This window comes from Cibotium barometz, chromosome 14 (genome assembly GCF_041138505.1).
Source record: "Cibotium barometz isolate CiBa-2024 chromosome 14, ASM4113850v1, whole genome shotgun sequence".
NCBI lineage: Eukaryota > Viridiplantae > Streptophyta > Polypodiopsida > Cyatheales > Cibotiaceae > Cibotium > Cibotium barometz.
The window spans coordinates 6547249-6564491 of NC_141059.1; the positions used below are offsets into that span (position 1 = coordinate 6547249).

The window sequence follows — 17243 nt, forward strand, 5'->3', positions numbered from 1 at the left end:
AGGTTCATAGGGAAGCTTGCTATGGATAGTCATACACAACCCAAAGCATAAACGCCATTCTAAGGTTGTTGCGGCTTTTGAGAGCTGCAATAAATATTCATGATTGTGTGAGCATTACTCCTCTAAAAGTTTTGCTCTTGCACCCGCGCCTTCATCATCATGATCAACTTCATGACTATTAAGGTATATAATTGTTGGCTTCGACATGATTCATAATTACGAGTACAATACAATCACTTTCATGACTATTATTTATGCATTACTAAGGCATTTTCTTCTTCATAACCATAAACCCACGAAGGCCAAAAGCCAAGCTTTGTTTTATATAACCCCCCTGGTCCTTTTTTTCTTTACCCCTCCTTTCTCCTCCCCATTTTTAAACCACCCCTACTCAATATACATATACATAAGGGATGCATGTGCATACACATATGTATATATATGTGTGTGTATATTCATATACACATATACACATACGTATATATGTGTGTGTATATACATATACACATATTTGTGGCCTATGTATGTATGTGTGCGCATATAGGGGTAGAGAGAGAGAGAGAGAGAGAGAGAGAGAGAGAGAGAGAGAGAGAGAGAGAGAGAGAGAGAGAGAGAGAGAGAGAGAGAGAGAGAGAGAGGAACTTCTTCAAAGTAGAACTAATACACGATTGCTTAAAATGTCACATGACATTTATTCTTTGGTTTTTAAGCTTGTGAAATTTTTTTTAAAAGTCAAACAATTAGCCTTATAGGTTTGCAAGAATGCTTTAAAAAAATGCAAAATTGTTATAAGGATTGGCTCTATGGTGATTGCTTGCATATGAGGTTCAAATGCTTTAGCGGATGTTCCATCTATACTTTAAACTTTAAAGGATCTATGTTGTAATGCAAAGATATGGCATGGACATGGAATATGGGTGCCCAATTCTTTTTTCGATTAATTAGTTTGATTGGAAAATATTAAAGCCGAACGACCTTAGGTGTGGAGGTCGGTTGGTAGGTTGATATTTTTATGTGGGCGGTGAAGCGTGGTTGGTGTTGCCAGGGTGGTATTTCTATCTGGGCGCCGACCTCCTCACATCTCTGTCAGGTCCTTGTAGGTTCCAATCGAGGTCGCTTGTGCGCTCCCTCTCCCTGGGTCTGCTGTGGTCTCTCTCTCGGATCCTTGTGGGTTCTAGCTGACCCTGGTGAGTTGTGGAGGGGTACTAGGTGAGTTGTGGAGACAGGAGGGAAGCATAGGTGAAGGGGGTGGAGGCATCTCTTTTAGCTATGTCTGAAGACTCGGGTAGCGCAAAGAGACAACAGACGTAGAGGCCGAGGCTAGATGAGCGACGGAGAAAGAGAGGGGAGGCTAAACGCTAAGGTTTCAACCTTAGGCTGTTCAATAATTAGTGGCCCCTTGGCGGGCACTAATTATTGAATATGTCACTAGATATGGCATGAATGAAAAGGTGCAAAATCTAGAGGGAATCTACTTTTTGGGGTGGTGGTGTTTTTGGCTCTAGGTAAATGCCCCACTTGATTCTGTAGGCATCATATTTGGTTACATATTCTAGTAGAGCCAACTCTTATAGGGACTTTCCAAGGTGGTGCTAGTACGATCATATCAACAAATACTCAATTTTATACATGGAGGATTTGTAACTATGTTTGAGTCAAAACATGCTTTTAAAGTCGTTTGAATTGCTAGATTGATGAATGATGTAGTCAAACAAATGAAAATTTCTACTAATGATATATATTGAATGGAGAGCAAGCACACAACTACTACATAAATGTTGTACTAAAAAAAAAACTAATAAAATCAATGCATTCGGTAGTGCTTTTCAAATCCTTGTCTAGAACAACAGAAATCGTACACGCTCCAAACAATTGTTTAGGAATTTGTGTTAGAGCAGGTTAACCATGGTTAGGGTCCAACTCGAGGCAGGGTGTTTTTTGGTTTTTTGTATTTTTGTATTTTTGTTTTTTTAGGGTGCGCCCCTCATGCAAAGCATAAACTTGTCTTCGGACTGGTTTAGCTGAAGAGCCGTCAGCTCTCTCTTTCTGTTAAGCTGTTCTTGATCATGGGTCCTGTTGAACCTGTTTGACCTAGAAAAGCACTGTCTCCTGCCTGCCTTTAAGGCTCCGCTTTTCTGCCATAGCCAATAACCTCCATCGCTTTCCCGCCCCTTCTTCCCGCTCGCCTAGCTATCATTTTCTGCATTTAGGAGGAGCTTCCTGCCCACTGAATTGGCTTGCAGGAGTTCCCTTTTTCTGCCCTCCTATTGGGTTCTGCGTGAGCAGATCTTGGCAAGGAAGGGCTCTTTTTTAACCCGCATGCTGACCTCGCGCGTCTGCAATGGAGCGGTCTGCATGCCCACCAGAGCACGGAGTTTTGGTCCAGGTTGCGAATTGGCAAAGCGAGGAGCTGCAGCAGTTGGTAACATTGGCCTTTTGCGGGTCAGAGACGTCTCCCGAAAGCTAGCTGGACCAGTAAGAACCACAGTGTAAGAGGCCATATCTCGAAAGGAAACCCTAATTTTACTTTACGGGAAGGAGGAAGCCTAATTCGTAACACGTCCGCCAGAAAACCCTGATCTCACCCTGCAGTGGGCAGCAAACCCTTTCGTACACAGAACAAGCCCCAATTGACCAAGAAACCCTAATTTGCATCACATTGGGTGTCCTGAAAACTGTAGCTTGCTTCACGTTGGCCAGGATTCCCCAATTTGTATCATTTTTTCTTGAAAACCCTAACTTGCTTTACATTGGTACCCTAGTTTGCATCATTGTAGTTTCTAATCACATTGGCCTGGAAACCCAAAGTGGCTACACATCGGCATTGTTCTGGAAACCCTAATTTGTATCACATTTTTCCAGGAATCCTCACCATCATATACCCTAGTTCACGTCACATTGTTGAGGAAGCCCTATTTTCACATCTCATTGTCCAGAAAGCTTAGGTTTCATCGCTTTAGCCAAAAACTCTTTTCCAATTTGGGCTATACAGATGGAAAGATCTGCAGTAGTTGCTATGGGGGAAACCGATAGGAGCTTCATTCAGAGAGAGCTAATTGTTGACAAAGTCTCAGAGAACTTTACACCCAAGAGTGCAAGCTTGAGTGGAAATAACAGCATTGACATGAGTGTCAAGAGCAGTGTAAGCGGCACTATCACAGTGACAAACAGTGGGAAGAGTAGTGCCAGCGGTAAGATCAGTGATGGGTTTGGGGACAATACAAAGATGATGGATAGAAAGATCAATGAACACTGGATAAGCATTGAAAATGTAGAGTATGGGGAGAGTAGTAAAACAAGCATCAGCCAGGCCAGCACGTGCAGTGCTGTAAGTGATGGCACCCAGAGTAGCGGCACCAACATCAGCAATGCTGTTAACAAGCCGCACAAGGGCAACGACGTGCGGTGGGAAGCAATCCAAGCGGTCTGTGCACGTGAAGGTGCCCTTGGATTTAATCACTTTAGGTTGCTCAAGCGATTAGGGTGTGGTGACATTGGTAGCGTGTACTTGGCTGAACTGAAGGGTAGCAATTGCTTTTTTGCCATGAAAGTCATGGACAAGGCTGCATTGGCCAGCCGGAAGAAGCTTTTACGAGCAGAGACAGAGAGGGAGATTCTGCAGTTGTTAGATCACCCCTTTCTACCAACTCTCTACACGCATTTTGAGTCTGATAAATTTACCTGCCTTGTCATGGAGTTCTGTTCTGGGGGTGACCTTCATACTCTCAGACAGCGTCAACCAGGCAAACACTTCTCAGAACAGGCTGCAAGGTTTTCTCAGTTACTTCCTTTCCTTCCTGAAATTAGGACTTTTAAAATTACCTGTGTAATATGATTGCATGTGCTGTCTTATGTGTGGTTGTCTCTCACTGTTCTAGCATTAGTAATCTAGGTCAGTGACTCATGCACTGAAGTGCTGATGGCCCATGGTGCAGCATGCCAATGATACACATGACATTCATTGTACACAAATGCCATGTTATCATCATAATATGCTGTCACAATCATGCGTTGACATGCCATTGCTGTCAGAAAGCAACATCATGTTGTCTAATGATGAGCCTTTTTCTAGTGCCTGCTTTGAAATATTCAGAAGATCAGCTAGACTACTTCGCTAGTCAAAAAAGGACACTGCTGTCTGTGGATCTTTGCACACAGATGATTAAGATTCAAGGGTTTACTGTAAAGTTGCTAGCTTGTAAAGTACTCATCTAGTCATGCGTTGACATGCCATTGCCATCAGACAGCAACATCATGTTGTCTAATGATGAGGCTTTTTCTAGTGCCTGCTTTGAAATATTCAGAAGATCAGCTAGACTACTTCGCTAGTCAGAAAAGGACACTGCTGTCTGTAGATCTTTGCACACAGATGATTAAGATTCAAGGGTTTACTGTAAAGTTGCTAGCTTGTAAAGTACTCATCTAGTCAACCTATTGGAGAACTTCAAGTCTCTTCATGTGTAGCTGAAGTCGACTCAAAATGATGTCTGGTGGTTGGCTGCAGAGGCCTTCTTGGATATTTTATCCAGAAGGTTGTCTGCTTGGCCTGTTTGCATGGCCAGAGTGAACAAGCCCCTAGATTGACCACTCCCATCCATATGAGGAGCAGCCTTGAAGCTTTGTGTGTAACCGATCATGGAGTCAAGATCACGCTTTTGGCTATTGTTAAGTTTGGAAAATAATCTGAACTTTCCATTTGTTCATCATGGCTGAGTGGAGTCAAGATCACGCTTTTGGCTATTGTTAAGTTTGGAAAATAATCTGAACTTTCCATTTGTTCATCATGGCTGAGTTTGCTCCCTTCACCTTTAGAGATGAAAGAAACTCAATTTCATGGTTTATCTAGGAAGATTTATCCAGGAAGATTTGTCTACTAAGGAAGATTTATGAACCTACATCGTGCCGATGATGCGAGGGGACTGTTGGAGATCATTGTCCACCCTTACTCTACATTTGTATGGATATAGCTAGCTCATGTAAGAGGAGAAGCCATGTTTGAGCAGCAATGCACATCAACCTAGTTTAGACACTAGATGATGACCTTTGTGGCTGGATGGTTTTGGTAGGCTTGGCACACGGCCAGGCAGGCTAATGATGGGAGCTAGCCATTGAGGAGTTAATGGCATGGAGCCAAGTAGCTGTGCATTGAAGCTAGGCCCTTGCCTAGACTTGATGGGGCCTAACTAGGAGCCTTGGATGAGTTGGAGTGAGAAGCTCCGTGGGAACCTTCTCTAACTAGTGGGCTAGCATAAGCAAGCGTGAAGCTTGTGTGGGAACCTTCTCCAACTAGGGGGCTAGCATGAAGAAGCTTCTAGAAGCTTCTTCACCTTTTGAGGTGGCCCCTAGGAAGCTTCTTGTGAGATCCCACTGCCCCCTCCGCACACCGGATTCCCGGTAGTTGGCAGCGGAAGCAGCTCCCTCATGTGCGAGCCAGGGTTTCCCACTTGGGGCCTCGCCCTCGAATGTCTGGGCACGAGACTAAGCTGGTGGTCATTCCGAAAACCGAAACCAGGAAAATTTTCCATGCCCGGAAAACGGGGACGATTCCACCATTTTTATTTTCTTAACGAATTTTTCTAACGAAGTCAAGATACTGAACTAACCTTCATCTGAATAAACCAGATAGAAGGGAAACTATTACAGACTTAACTTGAAGGGATCAACACTTTTTTCTTAATTGAATCAGGCATAGCCGTTGATCTATTCATTAGAGAAGTCTTCAGGCTTTTATTTAACTACTCGAGTTCTAAACGTATTCCTATTAATCAATTTTATTATTAAAACTCTACTGATTCCAGCCTAACTGTCACGACCCTGTGTTTTTCTCTGGACAAGATGCAGGTGTGCACGGGGACATGGTGGACAGTGTGAATGGCATCAGGTGGGAGTGAAGATGGAAGCCCATGTGTGGACAACCCCAAGTGTGATGGGGGGACCAAGTGATTAAAGTCTCTCATAACCCATGGGGACAAAGGGTTTTGGTGGGGACAAAGGTTTAAAAACCTTTAAATTTTTTTATAAGGCCCTTCATTAAAGAAAAACGTGGCCCTTCTGCTAATTTGGGGCCACGTGTACTTTTTGGGAAAAAGGGGGGCTGGCAGGCAGGCAAAAGAGGCACCTATCTCATGAGGAAGCGTGTGCTTTTCTGGGGAGAGGTGGACTGCATGTTGGCTGCGCATGGAAGGGCCTGTGCAGAACTGTACGACTGCTGCAGGTACAGTGTACGGCTGCTGTGCAGGTACAGTCCACGTGGCAGTGTACGGCTGCTGTGCAGGTACAGTCCACGTGGCAGGTCAGGCTGCTGTCTGCAGGTACAGTCCACGTTGCAGATCTGGTTGTGCAGGTACAGGCGTGTACAGGTTGCTTGTACAGGCAGCGCAGGCAAGTACGACAGCAGGTACAATACTGTATGACTGCTGGTACAGTAGACTGCTCGTGGGCTGGACTGCAGGTACAGGTCGGCTGCGTGGAGGAGAAGACAGTCGGGTAGGGGCTGAACAGAGCATAGATCTCTTCCCTTTCCTGGTGAAAAGCTGGCGCAAAGAGACTGTCTGCATGGACTCCTCGTGGATGGGTTGCAGAGGTGCCGGGTTGTACAGGGCATGAGAGACTTTCCTGAAAAGAGGGGACTGCAGGAGAAACAGGGGCGTACATGTGGGGACAGCCAGTATTGCTTTCTCTCTCTTTCTCTCTCTCTCTCTCTCTCTCTCTCCCCCTCTGCTGAAGAGTAGACAAGGGTTGGTTTCTCTTGATACAAAGGTGGACAGAGGTTGGTTTTCCATGAACATAGACATCATGTCGATGGCGTTCAACTGATGGAACTTTCAGCTTCTCTTTGCTTTGGGTTTGGGACTGTTTTGGGACAGTTTATGGGCTGTTTTTGTTTGGCTGCAAATTCAGCTATGTGCTTGGGCTTTTGGCTGCAAGGACAAGGTCATTTGGTTATGTTTCTTGGCATGGGAGTGAAGCAAGCTCTCATGGCTGCGTGCTCATGGAGCAGATTGTTTTCTTCCTGCTAGAAAGGAACAGTGGGACCTACAGTTATGGGCATCTCTATGTTGCCAGATGTTTCATGTGGGAACAGGTAACTAGATGTATGGGAAACAGGACATAAGTTTCAAAGGGAAACAGGACATAAGTTTCAAAGGGAAACAGGCCTAAGGGTTTCATGTGGAAACAGGTCGTAGGTTTCTCGACGAGGAAACATGTTTTTGGGTTTCTCCAGGAGATAGGTCACATGCAGGCAGAGGGTACAGGAATGGACACATGCTTGGTACAACCTTGCTACTGATAGGACAGGGGACAGGGAATCCATGACAGAGATGGATAGTACCCTTGGAAGGTAGAGAAGGTTGGTACAGGTGTGTCGACTGTATGGTATGCTGTGCTGTGATACGAGTTCTCTTTTGAGAGACAGTTTGGGAGTCTGTGTTGTGATGCAGGAGCACTGGATGTGTCAGGGTGTGATGCTGTTCATAGTGTGAGAGGCTATGGATGGTTGTGGCAACCTTGATCATGGGAGAAAGCTTCTGTATGCAGACTCAATGTGAAGAGTCTTTTGATGTGAACAATGGCTGGATTTATTTGTGGATACCGTGTGGACAAGAAGCCAGATGCAGGTTCTTTGCAGGCTTCAGGAGTTCTACTGGGACGGCTGAATTACCAGCTTTATATTGTAATCAAAGCTCTTATAATCAATTAAAGAAATACCGCAAGGGGCGCCACTGCGATTTGGGGCCAATCGGTGTCCGTGTACTATTTGCAGGAGCACTCTAGCTCCCCCTGTTTGTTTTCCTTTTCTAGGTCCTCAATGGTGTTGAAGTGTTTTATGTGGAGTGTTTGTTTTACCGCCCTTTGCTCTCTGAAGGCCGGTTTACAAGGTTCCGTTGCCGGGACACATCGTCGACTTTCTCAAGGAGGCGAGCCCGTGGTTGTCACATCAAAAGCTTCAACATAAGGAAAGTGAAAAGGAAGTGCAGGACACAGTGCAGGATTTTGTATCTTTGCCTATATGAGGTGAAGAGCAAGAGCTGAAGATGAAGCTCAGGAGAAAAGACACCAAGGACAAGAAGTAGTCGGCCAGGAACAAGAAGCAGTTGAAGTGTTACGGTGCAGGAGATGCGTTGAAGGCTATGGCTTTCGACAGTTTGTCACTGGTGGTATCTTCATAGAGGCTTCATGGGTTCGGAAGACAGTTTCTTTTTGGTGATCTACTATGCTTCATCGAGGACTTGTGCTTACCACTTGGGTGGAGTGCAAGCAGGTTTTGGGTGCCTGAGGATGTATCAGATGGGGCTCAGATGGAAGTGGAGGAACTTGACGAGGTTCTTATTCCTGAGCGTATACTGGCACATAAGGAAAGAAAGGTACAGGGTAAGGTTTCCCGTCGCTATCCTGTGAAGTTCAAGAGTTGTTCACTGATGGATATGAAGTGGATGGAGGAGGTTCACTGATGGATGCGAAGTGGATGGAGGAGGGTGACTTAGCAGATTCACCTCAGGAGTTGCAGCTTTATCTTGATGCCTATGAGTTGGAGTCGACTCTTGTTACGCCTCATTCAGGTTCGGCAGAGCATGGGTCTGGAGCATTGCCTGATGCTCAAGAGGGGGGTAGCACCTCCGCTCCCTTGTTATAGACAGGCTCAGTTGTTATCTAGGAGTCGCTTGGTGACATCTTTGTATTCACCCGAAGGTACTGAGGCTGACAGTACATCTGCTTATGGGACTTCTATGATATTGTGTACTAGTCACAGGAGATGGTGGTTGAGTAAGGTTCACAGTTGCGCGCACCTGGAACTCTAACTTCAACTATGGATAACTCTATGGAGGACATAAGTCTTGCGAGCAATCCTAGAGTTGGTTTGGTTCATGGAAATATGGATCGAACTCTATTTGTGTATGTATGCATACACTTTTTGACGTAGAGGTAATTTTGTATTCTGGTGCCATTGGATCCTGGTACCATTGAGAATACATTGGGAAATACTCTGCATTGTGTTGAGTGCTGCATGTATGTTGGTATGATACATCAAGTGCTTTATTATGTTCATGGGTGTGACTCCTGCGGGATGGCCATGAGACATATGTGGGAAAGTACTTAGTGGATGTAGTGTTTGGATGCATTGAGTGCTTGCATATGCTCATGTTGTACCATCAGTCGTGGGTCCTGCGGGATGCCCATGGGCGTAAGGCTTGCGAGCAGCCCTTAGACTGTTACTTTAGAGTAGGTAGAGCATTTTAAGGAGCATATTGTTTGCGAATGCATATGTGTGTCATATGTAGAATGATGCATGGTTTTGTTTTTGCCATATGGGGTGTTTTTACTCATAAGATGCTTTACTGTGCCATTGAGTGCAATCGAGGACGCTTGCCATTTTTCAAGAGGGGGGTATGTCACGACCCTGTGTTTTTCTCTGGACAAGATGCAGGTGTGCACGGGGACATGGTGGACAGTGTGAATGGCATCAGGTGGGAGTGAAGATGGAAGCCCATGTGTGGACAACCCCAAGTGTGATATGGGGACCAAGTGATTAAAGTCTCTCATAACCCATGGGGACAAAGGGTTTTGGTGGGGACAAAGGTTTAAAAACCTTTAAATTTTTTTATAAGGCCCTTCATTAAAGAAAAACGTGGCCCTTATGCTAATTTGGGGCCACGTGTGCTTTTTGGGAAAAAGGGGGGCTGGCAGGCAAAAGAGGCGCCTATCTCATGAGGAAGCGTGTGCTTTTCTGGGGAGAGGTGGACTGCATGTTGGCTGCGCATGGAAGGGCCTGTGCAGAACTGTACGACTGCTGCAGGTACAGTGTACGGCTGCTGTGCAGGTACAGTCCACGTGGCAGTGTACGGCTGCTGTGCAGGTACAGTCCACGTGGCAGGTCAGGCTGCTGTCTGCAGGTACAGTCCACGTTGCAGATCTGGTTGTGCAGGTACAGGCGTGTACAGGTTGCTTGTACAGGCAGCGCAGGCAAGTACGACAGCAGGTACAATACTGTATGACTGCTGGTACAGTAGACTGCTCGTGGGCTGGACTGCAGGTACAGGTCGGCTGCGTGGAGGAGAAGACAGTCGGGTAGGGGCTGAACAGAGCATAGATCTCTTCCCTTTCCTGGTGAAAAGCTGGCGCAAAGAGACTGTCTGCATGGACTCCTCGTGGATGGGTTGCAGAGGTGCCGGGTTGTACAGGGCATGAGAGACTTTCCTGAAAAGAGGGGACTGCAGGAGAAACAGGGGCGTACATGTGGGGACAGCCAGTATTGCTTTCTCTCTCTCTCTCTCTCTCTCTCTCTCTCTCTCTCTCTCTCTCCCCCTCTGCTGAAGAGTAGACAAGGGTTGGTTTCTCTTGATACAAAGGTGGACAGAGGTTGGTTTTCCATGAACATAGACATCATGTCGATGGCGTTCAACTGATGGAACTTTCAGCTTCTCTTTGCTTTGGGTTTGGGACTGTTTTGGGACAGTTTATGGGCTGTTTTTGTTTGGCTGCAAATTCAGCTATGTGCTTGGGCTTTTGGCTGCAAGGACAAGGTCATTTGGTTATGTTTCTTGGCATGGGAGTAAAGCAAGCTCTCATGGCTGCGTGCTCATGGAGCAGATTGTTTTCTTCCTGCTAGAAAGGAACAGTGGGACCTACAGTTATGGGCATCTCTATGTTGCCAGATGTTTCATGTGGGAACAGGTAACTAGATGTATGGGAAACAGGACATAAGTTTCAAAGGGAAACAGGCCCAAGGGTTTCATGTGGAAACAGGTCGTAGGTTTCTCGACGAGGAAACATGTTTTTGGGTTTCTCCAGGAGATAGGTCACATGCAGGCAGAGGGTACAGGAATGGACACATGCTTGGTACAACCTTGCTACTGATAGGACAGGGGACAGGGAATCCATGACAGAGATGGATAGTACCCTTGGAAGGTAGAGAAGGTTGGTACAGGTGTGTCGACTGTATGGTATGCTGTGCTGTGATACGAGTTCTCTTTTGAGAGATAGTTTGGGAGTCTGTGTTGTGATGCAGGAGCACTGGATGTGTCAGGGTGTGATGCTGCTCATAGTGTGAGAGGCTATGGATGGTTGTGGCAGCCTTGATCATGGGAGAAAGCTTCTGTATGCAGACTCAATGTGAAGAGTCTTTTGATGTGAACAATGGTTGGATTTATTTGTGGATGCTGTGTGGACAAGAAGCCAGATGCAGGTTCTTTGTAGGCTTCAGGAGTTCTACTGGGACGGCTGAATTACCAGCTTTATATTGTAATCAAAGCTCTTATAATCAATTAAAGAAGTACCGCAAGGGGCGCCACTGCGATTTGGGGCCAATCGGTGTCCGTGTACTATTTGCAGGAGCACTCTAGCTCCCCCTGTTTGTTTTCCTTTTCTAGGTCCTCAATGGTGTTGAAGTGTTTTATGTGCGAGTGTTTGTTTTACCGCCCTTTGCTCTCTGAAGGCCGGTTTACACTAACCCCATCCGGCCCATGGGTTAGCCACCGCCCAACCACTGGAATTGGTAGAACCAGACAAGTACTCACCCATCCATAATTGAATGCCTTTCTTAACTTTTGATTCAGAATACAGATACGCACACACTTCTCTTTAAACTTTAACTTATAAAACAATCCATTGACAAACAATTATTGGTTACAGATGTCATAACTTAAAATTTTCATCTAGTTTCTTGTTTCTCAAAAACAGGTATCACTCTGGACTCTCTGTCGAGACCAGCTGGTTAGCAACGAGATCCAGTATAACAGATTACAATAATTTTTCGTCATCATATATATATATATATTGTCAAAGTTGACAACGCGGAAGTAGTATTGCGTTAGTGAGAAAACGCTTAGGGAGAGAGGATGAGAGAAAACGCTGGCAGAGAAAGAGAGAGAGAGGGTGCACAAACGCCAGAGAGAGGTAGAAAGAGAGAGAGAGAGAGTATTCGAACCAACACAACAGCAATGAATTAGATATGTTTTTTACAATGGAGCTAGGGTGCTTATATATCCACAGCCGATCTCACTTGAGATGCATGCAAAATTTTTTTTTTTTAACACCCTCTCTGTAGCTCATAGTGGTCATAAGTAGGAATACCAAGTCGATGAAGAAGCTACCATGGACACCCCAGCAGTGGCCAACCACTAGGTACACCTCGGATTCGCAACCACCAGCTTGTCACCACCAAAAATGCCATCCTGAGCACCAACTGCCTCAAAGAACATTGAACTGTAGACCACACTACATCCAAGAATCCCCATTCATGAACTGTGAACACATCACGTCCAAAAAACTCCACAAGATAATGAACTTTGGTACACACCTTGTCCATAATCCTGAAAACAACAATGAATGACTGCAGCACATCCATAGTGTTTTATACGCCATGTTGGTTCCTTGCCAGATGCCTAGTGCTTTGAAGTCCGACACACGGATCCAAACACCCAGAAATTGAACTCCGACACACGGGTCAAGTCGTCAAAACGGGAGCACAGACTGCCCCTCTCTGCCACTCACATGCCTCTCTCTGGCTGAAGCACGTGGTAGCATCCATCCACCAAGCTAGAATGCTGGAGCATGTGCCAGTGTAGTCCTCGCCACACCGGCAGAAGCCGTATCATCCCTGGTAGTATCACTGTCACTGTCATCCTCGTCAGCTTTGCCTTTGCCTTCGTCATTCGTCGAGCCTTGAGCTTTAGCTTTGGATTTGCAATCCCGAGCTAAATGCCCTCGCTTTCCGCACTTATAACAACAGCTCCTAGACTTCTTATTGAATTCCGATGCAGCATGTGCCGATTCTACATCCTTCGGAACTTGAATCTTGCCTTGGGAAATGAGCACTGCTTCCTCCTCAATGAGAAAAGAGCTGAGATCATCAAATTCCAGCTTTTCCTTAGTGACTTGTAAGCGTAATGCCCTTGAGACCATCTCATACTCCTCAGGCAACTTCGTAAGAACCAAGGCAGCTAACTGGGTACTAGTTAACGCACTATTCATAGCCGATAACTGATCATGGATAACCTTTGCCTTCATTAGAAATGACTGCATAGAGGTCCCGGCTTCAAACTTGATGGAAAACAACTGGCCGAGAAGGGTTATTGCTCGCATTGTTGAGTCTCGATCAAACATTCCTGCAAGCTTTGACCACATTTCCTCGGCAGTCTTCAAAGTCTGTATGGCAGGGGAAATTTCCTTGGTGAGAGATTCTGCAATCGCCGACATTGCCTTCGCATTGTGAGCATCCCAATCCACAAGAGATTTGAGAAACTCCTCCTCCTGAAGACGTGTGAACCGATTGCTATCCCTTCGGGGACGTTCCTCCGAGCCATCAACAATGTCCCATAAGCCTTTTTTGCTAAACCATAGCCTCATGATCAAGATGCGCATAATTGTCGCCATTTACTTTGTCGTCCTTGCTTGAACACGGGAGACCCATCTCCTTCGTCAATCCGATCCTCGTCTCCAAAAAACGCAGCCCAAATCTCGTCCAACTTCACGTTGAAAATCAGTAGCACTCCTCCGTCGATTACAGGCTGAAAAACGCAGATTTGAAGGGGTTCTCCGCGATGAAAACGCTGCTAGATCCAATCAGCCCCCTCTTATAGCAAAAACGCTGGTCCAAGGGTGCTTCTCGCGATGAAAACGTAGCAAATCAATCGCACTCGTGCCGGCTGAAAAACACAGCCTAGATCTGCCTTCTCCTCGTGCTCCGGTCCCCTAGGCGTTGACGTGCCTCAGCTCTGATACCATGTCAAAGTTGACAACACGGAAGTAGTATTGCGTTAGTGAGAAAACGCTAAGGGAGAGAGGATGAGAGAAAACGTTGGCAGAGAAAGAGAGAGAGAGGGTGCACAAACGCTAGAGAGAGGTAGAAAGAGAGAGAGAGTATTCGAACCAACACAACAGCAATGAATTAGATATGTTTTTTACAATGGAGCTAGGGTGCTTATATATCCACAAATAGACTTGGCCGACCTCACTTGAGATGCATGCAAAATTTTTTTTTTAACGTATATATCTTCCACGACATACGCATGGGTGTCCTAAGTACCGCGAGCCCGTGCATCGCCTGGTCAGAACCCTCCAGGATCCTCCTTAGGTGTCTTGGTACTTCACTCAGGGACCGCTTCGTCGGCCCTCGTCCATCGTACCGAAAGCACACCATTTTTCACCATACCAAGGCTGGTCAAGACTTGGGTAGGTTTTTGCCGCGTGAGCTGTCCTTTGAACACTCTCCGCCAGCTATTACAACCGAACTTCCCTTAGAAAAACACATATACCAAATGCTCCCTCCAGCATTCTGGCGTAAGACAGTCCTTTAAAAAAATAGGGTTTCTATGCAAGTTTTTAATTTTGATTTTCTTTTGAATATAATGAGTGCATCTTAAATCCGTATCCAAATACTTCTAGATCGCAGGTTTGAATTCCAACAGAATTTCATGAATTGTGTAACCTTGATTCTCAGATCCGAATCAAAGGGTCTTAACTTGATTTCAGATTCGGTGGGTAATTTGAGCGAATTTTTCTGAATTGGTCACATCGTCTTTTCTTGAAACTGACGAAGGAGTTGATTATGTTGTTAATCTCTCATATTGTGTATTAATTACTACTTAAGTACTTAACTTAGAGAACAAGAGACATCAGGAGAACACTTGAGAGAAGATTGAATTGACTTGAATTAAACTGAGTACAATAGGTCTCTTATATAGGAGATGAAGAGACACATTTGAAGAGGCATGTCCTTTGACGGAAGGACATGACCATAGACGAAAGGACATGACCATAGACGAAAGGATACAACTTTAGGCTAAGGGATGTGTCTATTCGATGTAGAGGCACAACCATTCATCAAGGGATACAACCATTCGTCGAAGGGATGTGGCTATTCGATGAAGAGGTACATCCTTTGGCGAAGAGTCGCAGCCAGTCGAGGGTAGGGGTTCCCTTGGTTAGTTACTCTTTGCATCTGCAACAGGAATCAGCAATGAAGAGAGAATCTGATACATACATACGTCACAATCGTGACATTCCCTCCCATTCAAAATAAAACCCATGTGTCAAATGATAGACTTCTGTTTGTCAAAGAATTCCTGAAGAAACTGCTGCATGTCTTCATCTGTTTGCCAAGTGGAATCAGACTCATCCAAATCCATCCACTTCACAAGAAATTCTGTAGTCAACTTTCTTCTTGTTTCCTTCTGTCGCACGTCAAGAATTACTTCTGGAACAAGGATAATATGGTCATCTTCAATTTATGGGACATATGAAGATAAGTCTGGAACAGGCAAATCTCCTTGAACATACTGTTTGAGCCAAGAAATGTGAAAAGTCGGATGAACCTTCCCCCATGAAGGTGGAAGTTCCAACTTGTAACTGACAACTGAATTTTTCGTAAGAATAATGAAAGGCCCATAGAAGCGAGGTCGCAACTTTGGAAAAACTGACTTCACTGTTTTGTAGCGGTGAGGTGCCACATATAACAAGACCAAATCTCCTTCTTGAAAATCTGCATGTCGACGATGCTTGTTGGCCTTTTTTTGATATTTTTATTGCACATGGACCAATTTATCTCGAACTTGCACAAGCACATCTTGCATCTCCTGAACCAACTGATCTGCCAACGCCAGTCATGTGGAAATTAGCCAAGAATTCAACCCATCGGCCTTGTCGAGAGTTCATAATAGGCTGAGTGAAAATGTACGTCAGAGATTGATGATATGTACGTACAACTGAATCTGCTCCAAGAAGATAATGTCTCCAAGTCCGATAAGCATGCACGATTGCCAAAAACTCCTTATCATACACAGGATACCTGCTTTGAATGGCTGAAAACTTCCTGCTGTCAAAAGCAATGACACGATCATTCTGCATCAAAACTCCACCAGAAGCACGATCTGAGGCATCTGTCATTACATCAAAGGGCTGGGTGGGATCTGCAATGGCCAAGATTGGGGTTGTCGTCAAGGCATGCTTGAGATCATTGAAGGATTGCTCAGCTTCAGAAGACCACTGAAGTTTGTCTAGCTTTGTCAATTCTGTCAAAGGGGCAGCAATCTCGGAAAACCTATGCACCTTGTTGTGATAAAAGTTACCAAGTCCCAAGAAAGATCGAACATCTGAAATGGTGAGAGGCAAAGGCCAATCCACAATCGCCTGAATCTTCTTAGGATCTACTGCAATTCCATTAGCAGAAATGATGTGACTAAGATATTCCACATGGTTCTTGAAAAATTCGCTCTTCTTCTTGTTGATGTACAGCACATTGGTGCGTAGTACTTCAAAGACAATCTGTAAATGCTCTTTGTGATCGACCATAGATCGGCTAAAAACATCCAGCAACTCCTGTAATTGCCTTTGTATCTCCTGAGATTCAGAGTAAGAAACACGGTATGGAGCTCGGGTTGGAGGAGGTTGACTTGGGATAAGATCGATCGGGTGATCCACAGGACGAGGAGGAGGCAATGTCGTCGGAAGATCATTCGGAAATAGATCCTGAAAAGGCCTGAAGAAGGGTTGCTCCAAGTAAGCAGTTGTCGATGACGAGGCTTGAGATTGCTCACTAGTTTTTGCTTCAATCTCCTGTAACATGACCAAGGATGTTATACAGTCACGTTTGCGGACGAGGCGCTTGACTTGCAGGGCAGAAACAACAGTGATGGGTTTGGCAGTGAAAAGGCCACGAAGTTCCAGCTCTCGACCATCATGGTATAACTGGATTGAATGAGAATGAAAGCTGATCACTGGATCATATCGATACAGCCAAGATTGTCTCAGTATCATGTCATAATGTGACAACGGCATCACTGAAAAATTAAGGTGATCTTGGTAATCTTGAATTTGGAACTGAAGCTGTTGCATCTTTTTGTTACAATTAAGGAAGGAACCATCAGCAAGCTCTACTTGAAAAGCATCCACAAAATGTCGGGTCTGTAGGCGAAGCTTGTGAACCAAAGAAGTGCCTACAAAATTAGTGGAACAGCCACTGTCCACCAGCACATTGATGGAATGGTCGCCAATGAAACCCAGAAGACTAAGGACGTGCTTGGAAAGATTCACCGGAACAGGGTTGGTACTTTGGCCATTAAGCATCAGGGTACTGACAACTTCAGAGACGCGAACAGAGCAAGCTATTTGTTTGTTTTTGTCTTTCACAGGAGGCGGGTCATGATCAACATGGTGGCAATTGTCCACCTGAGAATTGCGCCGAGTGTTGGAGGGTTTAGGACATTCATACCACCGGTGATCGCCAGAACAAATTGTAAGGAGGC

General features: G+C 45.3%; 1 protein-coding gene across 2 annotated transcripts in view; it reads left to right on the top strand.

The window, feature by feature from the left end:
* The first annotated feature begins 1973 nt into the window (after nt 1–1973).
* LOC147631608 (serine/threonine-protein kinase D6PKL2-like) overlaps nt 1974–17243 on the top strand; it is a 48955-nt gene continuing 33685 nt past the window's right edge. The window contains exon 1 of one of the 2 annotated variants that reach the window (XM_086808135.1): nt 1974–3771. In XM_086808135.1, coding sequence (XP_086664261.1) covers nt 2993–3771 — 779 coding nt within the window. In that variant the 5' untranslated portion in view covers nt 1974–2992. Of the gene's footprint in view, nt 3781–17243 lie in introns of both variants that reach the window. The other variant, XM_086808134.1, reaches the window with a different exon arrangement.